Below are 13,043 nucleotides of genomic sequence, written 5' to 3'. Positions count from 1 at the left end.
TGAGCAAGTGCTAGTCAAAAGATGGAAAAAAAACAGGGTATTTAGTTGATACTTTTTTTGCAAAAAAATGTATACTAAGCTGCTCCACCATTTTGCATCTTTTCCATCTTTTGACTAGCACTTGCTCATCACTGTGATTTTGAAACTCTTTGGAAATGGGCAAAAATCCTTGGAAGTAGGGAATGCATTAGTTTGGATGCTTCCACTCTTAACAGAGCGGGTCATCAATGTCCCTGTGATAAGGAAACTTGGCTTCCCAATCTGCTTTGGCTTTGTCAATGTTTGCCATTCTTTGGAGAGCAGGCTATAGGAGTTCATACAATTATGAAAAACATGCCAGTTAGTATACATGGAAGGAAACTGCCTCCTAAAATGAAGAGAAACTCATCCTTAACATGGAGTGTCCTAACTGCCCAAAAGATTGTTCTCCATGGCCAATGTCAACTCAGCGTTTTATATTTTTTTTAATCTAAAGTCAGAATCTTAGTGGCAGTGCATATAGCCCCATTTCTATGTCCCCAAATGCTATTAACAAGAAACTTTATTTCTCAAAGCTAATTACAGCAGTATCATTTTGTTGTACTGCATGTACAAAATTGTTATTCTAGACATTTCAACATAATCAAAAATAAAAAAGGATAAATTAAGTAGATAATTTTGGATTACCCGATGCAATCTTATTGATATAGTGTGTCTGTATTCTGGGTCCTGCTCACTGCCTTCTTTAACTGGAAAATCTAGGTATTGTCTTGACAAACTGGGAATGAGGAAGTGCACCATGGTCCACAGGTCCTTCCATGTATGTGGTAATTGAGTGTCCCTTAGAAGCAATCTGCGTTGGCTGCAAACAAAAGCAAACAAATCTTTGTAAATGTGAGAGTGTGCCTTTGGAAACTATAAAATAAGATTGTGCAGAGATTTTCATTAAAAAAAAAAAAAAAAAAAAGCAAAAACAGTTTTAGTAGAAAATACAATACACATTGAAAGGTACATTATGTTTTTATAGATTATGTACCAACTTAAATATCTAAAGAGATTTTAACCTCCAAGAAAATAAGCAACTATACATCCGGAATGCAAGTGCTTTCTTGCAATCTGACGTAGAGTTACACTAGAAAGATGGCACAACCTCAGGAGTTGTGCCCCTGCCATCTTCAGCAGGAACCTGGCTGAGATATAAAGCTGAGCTGCTGTTGCATGTGCTGGGACTAGAGCTACAGGTGCTTCTCACAAAATTAGAATATCGAACAGTTCATTTATTTCAGTTCTTCAATACAAAAAGTGAACCTCATATTACATAGAGTCATTACAAACAGAGTGATCTATTCCAAGTGTTTATTTCTGTTAATGTTGATGATTATGGCTTACAGCCAATGAAAACCCAAAAGTCATTATCTCAGTAAATTAGAAAAATTTACAAAAAACACCTGCAAAGGCTTCCAAAGCATTTAAAAAGGTCCCTTCGTCTGTTTCAGTAGTCTCCACAATCATGGAGAAGACTGCTGACTCGACAGATGTCCAGAAAGCAGTCATTGACACACTCCACAAGGAAAATACATTTTGCATTTCATTTGGAAATCAAGGTCCCAGAGTCTGGAGGAAGAGTGGAGAGGCACACAATCCAAGCTGCTTGAGATCTAGTGTGAAGTTTCCACAATCAGTGATTGTTTGGGGAGCCATGTCATCTACCAGTGTTGGTCCACTGTGTTTTATCAAGACTAAAGTCAGCACAGCCGTCTACCAGGAAATTTTAGAGCACTTCATGCTTCCCTCTTCAGACAAGCTTTTTGGAGATGGAAATTTCATTCTCCAGCAGGACTTGGCACCTGTCCACACTGCCAAAAGTAGCAATACCTGGTTTAAAAACAACAGTATCACTGTGCTTGATTGGCCAGCAAACTCGCCTGACCTTAACCCCATAGAGAATCTATGGGATACTGTCAAGAGGAAGATGAGAGACATCAGACCCAACAATGTAGACAAGCTGAAGGCCACTATCAAAGCAACACGGGTTCCCATAACACTTCAGCACAGCTGAGACTCCATGCGACGCCACATCAGTGCAGTAATTGATGCAAAAGGAGCGCCGACCAAGTATTGAGTGCATTAACTGAACATACATTTCAGTAAGCCAACATTTCGGATTTTAAAATCATTTTTCAAACTGGTGTTATAAAGTATTCTAATTTACTGAGATAATAACTTTTGGGTTTTGCATCGGCTGTAAGCCATAATCAACAGCATTAACAGAAATAAACACTTGAAATAGATCATCTGTTTGTAATGACTCTATATAAATATATGAGTTTCACTTTTTGTATTGAAGAACTGAAATACTGTGTGTCCGTAAAGTCATAGTGCACTTTCGACCAGTCACTGGAAAGCAACAAAAAATGATAGAAATGTGAAATCAGTGCAGTTCGTTGTGGGATCCATTTGTTGCCCTACACACATCCAAACGATAGTGAAGTTCTTGCCACACATGGGTAAGGACGTATGGTGTAACAGAGTGAATAACGTCTGTGGTTCTCTGTTTTAAGTGATTAATGACATTGATACGTTCAATGTACACATGCTTCACATAACCCCAAAAGTAAAAGTATAAGGCTGGTTTCACATTTGCGTTTTTTGCCACTGCGTTTTAGCGCAAAAAAACGCATGCGTTTTTTTTCCCTATATTTAACATTAAAAACGCATGCTTTTTTTTGTATGCGCTTTGCCGCGTTTGACGACGCATGCGTCGTTTCTATGCTTGCGTTTGGTTGCAGAAATGCAACATGTAGTAATTTCTAGAGGCCTTTTTATGCGGCAAAAAAAGTATTGCTGTCTATGTAAACGCATGCGTTTTTAAGCACATGCGTTTGCTTGCGTTTTAATAGAAAAAAACAAGAATACACACTGATAAGCCACACCCCCACCATCCTAGTGATAAAGGGATCCAAACCCTAACCCATAAGCCACCCCCCACCATCAAGGTGATAAAGGGATCCAAACCCAAACCCTAACCCATAAGCCACCATCAAGGTGATAAAGGGATCCAAACCCTAAGCCTAACCCATAAGCCACCCCCCACCATCAAGGTGATAAAGGGATCCAAACCCTAACCCTACCCCGAACCCTAGGGATCCTAACTAGGGTTTGAGCAAAACAGATCGGCCAAATTCAAAAGTCGCCGACCTTTGGCAAAGCCGGGTTTCGTGAAACCAGACCCAATCTCACTGTGGGATCGGGTCGGCGGTCTTCGCTCCAAAGTCGGGTTTTGTTTTATATATTTATATATGTGTGTGTGTGTGTGTGTGTGTGTGTGTGTGTGTGTGTGTGTGTGTGTGTGTGTGTGTGTCATTGGGACACAAATATATAATATATATCTATATTTATATTTACTTCAGCGCGATATAGCAGAAAGGCCGGTAATTCAATTGCCTGCTTTTCATTTCTCCTGCCTAAACCCGACATGGTATGAGACATGGTTTAACATACAGTGAACCATGTCATAGCCCCCTTTTTTTTGCATATTCCACACTACTAATAGTAGTGTGTATGTGCAAAATTTCGGCGCTGTAGCTATTAAATTTAAGGGTTAAATCGCGGAAAAAATTGGCGTGGGCTCCCGCGCAATTTTCTCCGCCATAGTGATAAAGCCAGTGACTGAGGGCAGATAATAGCCTAGAGAGGGTCCATGGTTATTGGCCCCCACTGGCTACAAATATCTGCCCCCAGCCACCCCAGAAAAGGCACATCTGGAAGATGCGCCTATTCTGGCACTTGGCCACTCTCTTCCCACTGCCGTGTAGCGGTGGGATATGGGGTAATGAAGGGTTAATGTCACCTTGCTATTGTAAGGTGACATTAAGCCAGATTAATAATGGAGAGGCGTCAATTATGACACCTCTCCATTATTAATCCAATTGTATGAAATGGTTAAAAAAAAAAACACACAATATTGCAAAGTATTTTAATGAAATAAACCCACAGGTTGTTTTAATATTTTATTGCTCTCTCAATCCACCAGAAGACCCTCGCTCTGTAACAAAGGAAAAATAATAAACCAACAATATACATACCTTCCGATGATCTGTCACGTCCAACGATGTAAATCCATATGAAGGGGTTAAAATATTTTACAGGCAGGAGCTCTGCTAATGCAGCTGTGCTCGTGCCTGTCAAACCCCGGTGAATGAAGGTAATGTAGGTCAATGACCTGTAGTTACCTTCATTTGCGGTACTGCGCCCCCTGCTGGACATGTCGAGGGACATCCTGCAGGGGGCGCATCACCGTGAATGAAGGTAACTACAGGTCATTGACCTACATTACCTTCATTCACCGGGGTTTGACAGGCACGAGCACAGCTGCATTAGCAGAGCTCCTGCCTGTAAAATACTTTAACCCCTTCAGATGGATTTACATCGTGGGACGTGACCGATCATCGGAAGGTATGTATATTATTGGTTTATTATTTTTCCTTTGTTACAGAGCGAGGGTCTTCAGGTGGATTGAGAGCAATAAAATATTAAAACAACCTGTGTGTTTATTTCATTAAAATACTTTGCAATATTGTGTTTTTTTTTAACCATTTCATACAGTTGGATTAATAATGGATAGGTGTCATAATTGACGCCTCTCCATTATTAATCGGGCTTAATGTCACCTTACAATAGCAAGGTGACATTAACCCTTCATTACCCCATATCCCACCGCTACACGGCAGTGGGAAGAGAGTGGCCAAGTGCCAGAATAGGCGCATCTTCCAGATGTGCATTTTCTGGGGTGGCTGGGGGCAGATGTTTGTAGCCAGGGGGGCCAATAACCATGGTCCTTCTCTAGGCTATTAATATCTGCCCTCAGTCACTGGCTTTACCACTCTGGCGGAGAAAATTGCGCGGGAGCCCACGCCAATTTTTTCCACGATTAAACCCTTAAATTTAATAGCTACAGCGCCGAAATTTTGCACATACACACTACTAACATTAGTAGTGTGGAATATGCAAAAAAAAGGGGGATATGACATGGTTTACTGTATGTCAACCACATCTCATATCATGTTAGGCAGGAGAAATGAAAAGCAGGCAATTGAATTACCGGTGTTTCTGCTATATCGCACTGAAGTAAATATAAAAATATATAGATTTCCCATTGACTTGCATTGGGTTTCGCGTTTCGGCCGATCCCCCGACCCCGACTTTTCAAGAAGATCGGCCGATTTCACTCGACTCGACTTTTGAGAAAGTCGGGTTTCGCGAAACCCGACTCGACCTCAAAAAAGGAAAAGTCGCTCAACCCTAATCCTAACCCTAGACCTCAAAAAAGGAAAAGTCGCGCAACCCTAATCCTAACCCTAGGGATCCTAACCCTAACCCTAGCTATTTCTATTTATAGTGGGTTTTCTTGTTGATTTTGATGATTGGCCTGTCACACACTTCTTCTCAGCATGCGTTTCAAAAACGCAAACGCAGGGAAAAAACGCATGTAAACGCGGCAAAACGCCGCATTTTTTTACCGCATGCGAAAACGCATGCGTCTAAAAAACGCGGCGTTTTGCCGCGTTTACATGGGTTTTTTTCACCACCTGCGTTTGCGTTTTAAACGTTGTGTTTTTAAACGCAAATGTGAAACTAGCCTAAGGGTGTCAGATCTGGGGATCGTGATGGCCATGGCTTGACCGAACCCCTGCCATCCACCGCCAGGGAATGTTCTATCCAGAAACTCACGAACAGTGGAGGCGTAGTGTGGAGGAGCGCTGTCCTGTTGAAAGATGACACCTGATGGAAATTGTGGCACTGCATACAACTCCAAGATGTGAAAATAAGTGTTTGCCATCACAGACCGCTCCGCAAAAAAAATGGGCCTATCACCTTATCATGCATCAGGACACACCACATGTTCACTTTAGGGGTGTTACGTTCGTACTCAGCGTAGGCATGAGGATGTTCAGCAGCCCATATTCGGAAGTTATGGCGATGAACATGTCCACAGATATGGAAGGTCGCCTCATCGCTAAACACAATCTTCTGCAAAAATCTTGCATCATTGTCGATCTCATGAAGCATATCTGTAGCAAACGTGCATCGTTTGTGTCTATCCGCCGGTTTGATAGCATGCAACAGCCGCAATTTGTACCCCGTAAAACAGACACGCTTCTTTAACTCCTTATGAACTGTAATCTTGCTTAGGTGTAATTTTCGAGCCACACACAGATTTTTTAGGGCTCCTTAGGCAGCTATCCCGTATAACCTCAACAGACTTGTCACTGACTGATGGCCTACCAGGACGGGGTTTCTCCACCAAACTGACAGCTTCCTTCAACTGCTTATCCCACCGAGTAATGTTATTCTTATGTGGTGGTGCTTCGTTATAAACGCGCCAATATTCAAGTAGCACTTTGGTCACGGTCGAATTTAGCGAGCCACAGAACACACAACTTTCCTCTGTATCGTCCACATCTCGACTGGCATAGAAAACCACACCGCTGGCATAAGCTTGTGGTTGCATGATGTCACAGACCTTGCAGTCTATTAATCAGAGTTCAGTTTATTAGGGGGTTAATCTGACTGGGGGCTCAGCAACAGCTTAAATGACTGTTTGCTTGGTTCTTGTTATCTCTCCTCATGAACAGGTCTGATATGATTGGGCCAGAGAAAGGGCGTCAAAATGTAAAACTATAAATAGATCCTGTGACTGGTCAAAAGTGCACTATAGGCCCCGTCTCACATAGCGAGATCGCTGCTGAGTCACTAGTTTTGTGACGCAACAGCGACCTCAGTAGCGATCTCGCTATGTGTGACACGTACCAGCGACCCAGCCCCTGCTGCGAGATCGCTGGTCGTGTCGGAATGGCCTGGACCTTTTTTTGGTCGTTGAGGTCCCGCTGACATCGCTGAATCGGTGTGTGTGACACCGATCCAGCGATGTCTTCACTGGTAACCAGGGTAAACATCGGGTTACTAAGCGCAGGGCCGCGCTTAGTAACCCGATGTTTACCCTGGTTACCAGCGTAAATTTAAAAAAAAAAAAAAAACAGTACATACTCACCATCTGTTGCCCGTCAGGTCCCTTGGCGTCTGCTTCCTGCTCTGACTGAGCCGCCGTAAAGTGAGAGCACAGCAGTGACGTCACCGCTGCGCTCTGCTCTCACTGTACGGCGGCTCAGTCAGAGCAGGAAGCAGACGGCAAGGGACCTGACGGGCAACAGATGGTGAGTATGTAGTGTTTGGTTTTTTTGGTAACCAGGGTAAACATCGGGTTACTAAGCGCGGCCCTGCGCTTAGTAACCCGATGTTTACCCTGGTTACCCGGGTGCTGCAGGGGGACTTCGGCATCGTTGAAGACAGTTTCAACGATGCCGAAGTCGTTCCCCTGATCGTTGGTCGCTGGAGAGAGCTGTCTGTGTGACAGCTCCCCAGCGACCACACAGCGACCACACAGCGACGCTGCAGCGATCAGCATCGTTGTCTGTATCGCTGCAGCGTCGCTGTGTGAGACGGGGCCTTATGACTTTACGGACACACTCTAGAGGCCTGATGATGTATGGTGCAGGAGGCCCTTGGCCCAGATGAAGAGAGCAGGAAGAAAGTTATGGCGCTCTGACCTATAATATGAGTCCAGAATTTTAGAGCAGTTGTAGACTCTGAGACAACTATGATGATTCTCCAGACACAAATAGGGTATCTGAGAGTCTGAGGAAACTGTTCTCGACAGAGGGAGAGCTGGAAACGCACTCTGACCAGCAACAATATATCCAAGAGATTTCGTAAGCGTGCGCACCCCTCAGGAATATCCAAACAAATGAAACGGAAAAATGTTTTTTCTGAAAATAAGTTATAAACCTGCCCCTAGGGAGCAGAAGAACAAACTAGACTCCAGATCCCACGATAATGAAGAAGAGGAAGGGGATAATAAGATGGTTCCCCATTTATATTGTAATCATGCCGTGATCGGAGGAAAATGGAGCTTGGATGCAGTGTTTCATGAGTAGGACATGAAAATAGAATAGCCAAATAGAAATAGTGAAGATGATGGATTTGGAAAACAAATATAGAAATTTACAAGAAGAGATGGTAAGAAAGTAGACTACCTCCATGCTAGAAGAAGGAGGGAGGAAGGGGGAAGATTTGAGTGTAGGCAACTGTGAAAGTGTTCAGAGAACAATCGCTGAGTCGCAGAATCTGGAAGTGGACTAAAAAACCTGTAGATTCAAGACAATGTAGGGTATTGTTCCACCATAAACAACTATGGACAAGATACATTTGATGAAACAAAATGGAGAACCGTCTGATGAGACAATCCTTCCCTTCTCCTGTTGAAGGCCTTTCACAGATTAGGAAATCGGTAGAACGCAGTATACTATGGACAAATCAGGTGACATTGATCAGTCCAGGAACAGTTGCCTCAACCAAGGTTGACGGTGACAAGGATAGCGTTACACCTTGGAAGGAAAGAGTCCTGGGTTCTGTTATGGAAGGAAAAAAAAAGGAGAGAATACCTACCACTCGGGAATCCGGATAAAGGAGAGGAGGCTTAATTAGCCTACGGGTGATCCCGAGCTGTCCGACACTGGACTAAAGCTCCTAGTTGACGAAAAAGCAGTAGCCAGTAGTGATGAGCGAGTGTACTCGTTGCACGGGTTTTCCCGAACACGCTCGGGTGACCTCCGTGTATTTATGACTGCTCGGAGATTTAGTTTTCATTGCGGCAGCTGAATGATTTACAGCTACTAGCCTGTTTGATTACATGTGGGGATTCCCTAGCAAACAGGAAACCCCCACATGTACTCAGCCTGGCTAGTAGCTGCAAATCATTCAGCTGCCGCGATGAAAAATAAATCTTCGCGCAGTCAAATACTCGGAGGTCACCCGAGCGTGCTCGGGAAAACCCGAGCAACGAGTACACTCACTTATCACTAGTAGCCAGTCATCACAAACTTTCTTTGGTCTGAAGGATTGCTAAGAATAAGAGGTTAAACATGCCAGTAGCCAAGACTTTGCGTATGCTCAGACGAGAGAACACATTGAAGGATAGTCAGTGTGATTGAGTTCCGAGAAGGAGAGTAGAGAACCCTTCTGGAAAGGAGGGCTGAGCATGCGGATTGAGACAGCATGTTCCGAAAACTAGAGCCTGGGCTGAAATAAGGGGCGATTAGACCTGATTAAGGTCGAGCACGAGCGGAAGTGTACTCTGAGAAAAGTTCAAGGAATCTCACAGTATGTAGAAAAAAAATAGGAGCCCTAGACCAAAGGTGTGATCCTTGTAAGGACACTCAGAAGATGCTAAGCTGATGGTAACTACTAGGGCTGGCAGAGATTCTAGGAGTCTCTGCAAAACAGAAGAGATGCACTAAACCAAATTTAAGGGCACTGGCCAGAATCACGCAGTAGGTTCTATGGAATTAGGGCATTGGAAGCACATCAGTATCTAAGCCATAGATCCAGAATGAAAAGGCAGGTACTGTCCTACATTGAACAGAGAGATATTTAGTAAGCAAAACTCCGAGTGGATGGAGTAAGCCACGCAAAACCTGGGAAGCAGTCCTACCAACTCCCTGGAGAGTTCATCATGAAGCCTGAACCTAGAAGCCAAGTGCTGAAAAAAAACTATACGTAACCTAGATCCAGAAAGTGCCCAAATGGCGAAAACAAAAGGCATTTATGAAGACTAGTCAATATGAGGACAAGCGGTCCAGCCTATGGAAAACGAGCACTGATTCCCTGCGGCTTCTTGGGTAACCTTTGTCCAACCCAGACCATCTTAGACAGGAAGGGGGCAAGGATCCTTGTATGTGGGAGCGCTTAGCTTGGCATGAGCGGCAACACGTCAGATGATCATGGTGAGGATCTGGCAATATTGGCCGCTATAAGAATAATACAAGCCATGTCCAATTTGTTCAGCGAGGACCAACCATTCGAGAGAGGGGGGACGCCTGATGCCGGCAACTACGCTGTCTTGGCTAGGCAACTGAAAGGCCAGAGGCTGTCTCACCGACAAAACCAGCTGGGAACGACTGCTGACCTTGTGCACCACAGAGGGTCAAACAACCAGGGTTTCCGCAAATTGGAGTGGGCTGTCCGGGCAACACAGTGCCGAACTTGTGACTCAAAATATAATTACCGGGAGAGAATAATCAAATTATAACCAAATCCTGATACAAAGCTAACACTGATCGGTTTGGCTGCGGTTGGTGGGTGTATACTACTGAGGAGGAGTTAACTTTTTTATTGCCTAATGTCACCAGCATACACTCCATAGTTTCCTGTGTCCCCCCAATGAAGCAACAGAGAAAATAAAATAATGGTTACACTTAAATTTTTTTACCATAAGTACACATGTAAATGTGCAACTTTGTAAAATAACTTATCAGAGAAACTAGTTTCGTTCTCCTCAAAATTTTCCAATTCCCAAGTAAAACATCTTCAGTGAATACAGACTTTACCATTACTGAGGTAAGAGATGACAAATGATGCTCATCAGATGCTATGGAGAACTGTAAGTGTAATTTCAACATCTGCAACACATGCCCACATGCCCACATAACCCAACACATGCATATGCACAAGCCAATTTTTAGTTATTCGATCTCAAATTTACTTTATGCCTAGATTCGTATCACTGCACCAACTTAGACAATTTAGTGCTGAAGCATCACACACAAATCTGATTGCAAAAATATTTCAACACAGGTTGTAATGTAAGAAAATAGGTAAAAAGCCAAGGGGGTGGGAGGGATACTTTTGCAAGCCACTATATGCCCCTAAATAAATCTGCTCTCCAATTCCATAGAAAAAACATGCTGACAGATTCCCATTAATCTTGGCCCATTACTGAGGAATCTCATGGAAGTTCATATTCCATGAGGATCTGGATGAAACGTATACAAACATTAATGACTGTTTAACAGACAGTGGTTTCCATTTTTCATTCATACAAATACAACCTTGGTAGATTTAAGATGGCATCCCAATGCTTCTCATTCATGTTTCGGAGCTGATGAACTTCATCCAAGACCAAATATTTCCATCTCATCTTCATAAAAGCCTGCAGTCCCTTGAAGAGCTGTTTGTAAGACGTGATGCAGACATGGAAGTTGTTAGGCTCTTCCCAACTCTGATGTAAGCAAATAAAAATAAGGCAGCCTTTAGTTACAAATGACGCAAAACTTAAATATCAAAGCAATAAGCTTATGGTATTAATGTGGGCACAATAAAAAAGGTTATACTATAATGTTTAGGACAATTAAAACAGGGATTTTTGTGTACTCACTGTAAAATGCTTTTCTCCGAGCCACTCATTGGGGGACACAGACCATGGGTTGTATGCTCCTTACATTAGGAGGCTGACACTAAGATAACACAAAAAAAAGTTAGCTCCTCCTCTGCAGTATACACCCTCGTGCTGTCTCCCAGAGAACCAGTTCGGTGCAAAAGCAGTAGGAACAAATAGTAACAACAACATAGAAGAGTACAACATGTGAACTTAAAACAGGCAAAAGCCATAAAAGCCGACAGGCTAACAGAGTGGGTGCTGTGTCCCCCAATGAGTGGCTCGGAGAAAAGGATTTTATGGCGAGTACACAAAAATCCCTGTTTCTCCTTCGCCTCATTGGGGAACACAGACCATGGGACGTCCTAAAGCAGTCCCTGGGTGAGAAAACAACACAAAGGATTAGGCTTCATGCAACAACTGCCTAAATGTGCGCCACTGCTGCCTGCAGAATTCTTCTGCTCAGACTCGCATCCGCTGAAGCCTGAGAGTGAATATTATAGTGCTTTGCGAAGGTATGTAAACTGGACCAAGTTGCAGCTTTACAGACCTGCTCAGTCGTTGCCTGATGCCAAATGGCCCAAGAAGGCAACACCGCTCGAGTGGAGTGTGCTCTGATCCCCGTTGGGATGGGCTGACTTCTGACTCGGTGTGACTCCTGGATGGTAGAACGAATCCACCTGGCTATCGTGGCCTTAGAAGCGGCAAGACCCTTCCTGTGACCTTCCGGGAGAACTAACAGAGCATCTGCTCTTCTGAAGGATGCCGTTCTTGAGACGTACCTTCGCAGAGACCTGACTAGGTTCAGAGCGTGGAGAGCTCTTTCAGTTCTGTGAATAGGGGCCAGACAAAAGGAAGGAAGAACAATGTCCTCGTTAGGATCAAAGGACGAAACAACCTTTGGCAAAAAGGACCGAGATGGCCTGAGGACAACCTTGTCCTGTTTGAAGTTAAGGAAAGGCGTCTAACAGGATAAGGCGGCTAATTCTGAAATAAGTCTTATCGAAGTGATCGCCACAAAGAAGGCAACTTTCCAGGACAGAAAGACCAGCGAAATGTCCTGAAGCGGTTCAAAGGGCGGTTCCTGAAGGGCACTTAGCCTTGAGGTCCCAAGGCTCTAAGGGCATGCGATAGGGAGGAGCAACATGTGACACCCCTGAAGAAAAGTCTTAACCTGAAGTCTTGATGCGATGCGTCTCTGAAATAAAGACCGATAGAGCGGAGATTTGGCCGTTGAGAGAGCCGAGTGCCAGCCCGGTGTCCAGACCGGCCTGTAGGAACTCTAAATGGTGGGAACTGAGAAGATGACAGAAGAAAGACCACGATACTTGCACCAGGCAAAAAATGTCTTCCAGGTACCATGATAGATGCATACATAAGAGGGTTTACGGGCACCAACCATGGTGGAAATGACCTGTTGAGAAAACCCAGCCTGGGTCAAGACTCAGGATTCGACGGCCATGCCGTTAAACACAGGGCCCCAGTGTTCTGGTGGTAGATGGGGCGCTGGGAGAGCAGATCTGGCTGATCTGGCAGTCTACAGGGTATGTCAGCGGACGAGGCATACCAACTCTGTGAACCACTAGGCCAATTGGGAGCAACCAGGATCACTGGTACTCCTTCCGCCTTGATTTTCCTGATTACTCTGGGGAGTAACGGTAGAGGAAAAATGTACGGAAGGCGGAATTGGCGCCATGAAAGAACCAGAGCGTCAACACCAATGGCTCTTGGTTCTCGAGACCTCGCTATAAACTAGGGAATCTTGGCATTCAGTCTGGACGCCATGAGGTCC

The 13,043-nt window shown here is 44.1% G+C and overlaps 1 protein-coding gene across 2 annotated transcripts in view; it reads right to left on the bottom strand.

Moving 5' to 3' along the window:
• EP400 (E1A binding protein p400) overlaps positions 1 to 13,043 on the bottom strand; it is a 306,993-nt gene that overhangs the window by 178,896 nt on the left and 115,054 nt on the right. For both annotated transcript variants that reach the window (XM_077293325.1, XM_077293326.1), the window contains exons 15-16: positions 10,926 to 11,095; positions 667 to 841 (exon numbers count right to left, since the gene is read on the bottom strand). In XM_077293325.1, the coding sequence (XP_077149440.1) occupies positions 667 to 841; positions 10,926 to 11,095 (345 nt within the window). The remainder of the gene's footprint in view (positions 1 to 666; positions 842 to 10,925; positions 11,096 to 13,043) is intronic.

The sequence above is a fragment of the Ranitomeya variabilis genome, chromosome 1, assembly GCF_051348905.1.
Source record: "Ranitomeya variabilis isolate aRanVar5 chromosome 1, aRanVar5.hap1, whole genome shotgun sequence".
Taxonomy (NCBI): Eukaryota; Metazoa; Chordata; class Amphibia; order Anura; family Dendrobatidae; genus Ranitomeya; species Ranitomeya variabilis.
Note: the sequence above shows the minus strand (reverse complement) of the source record. Positions and strands in the feature narration are given on the sequence as shown.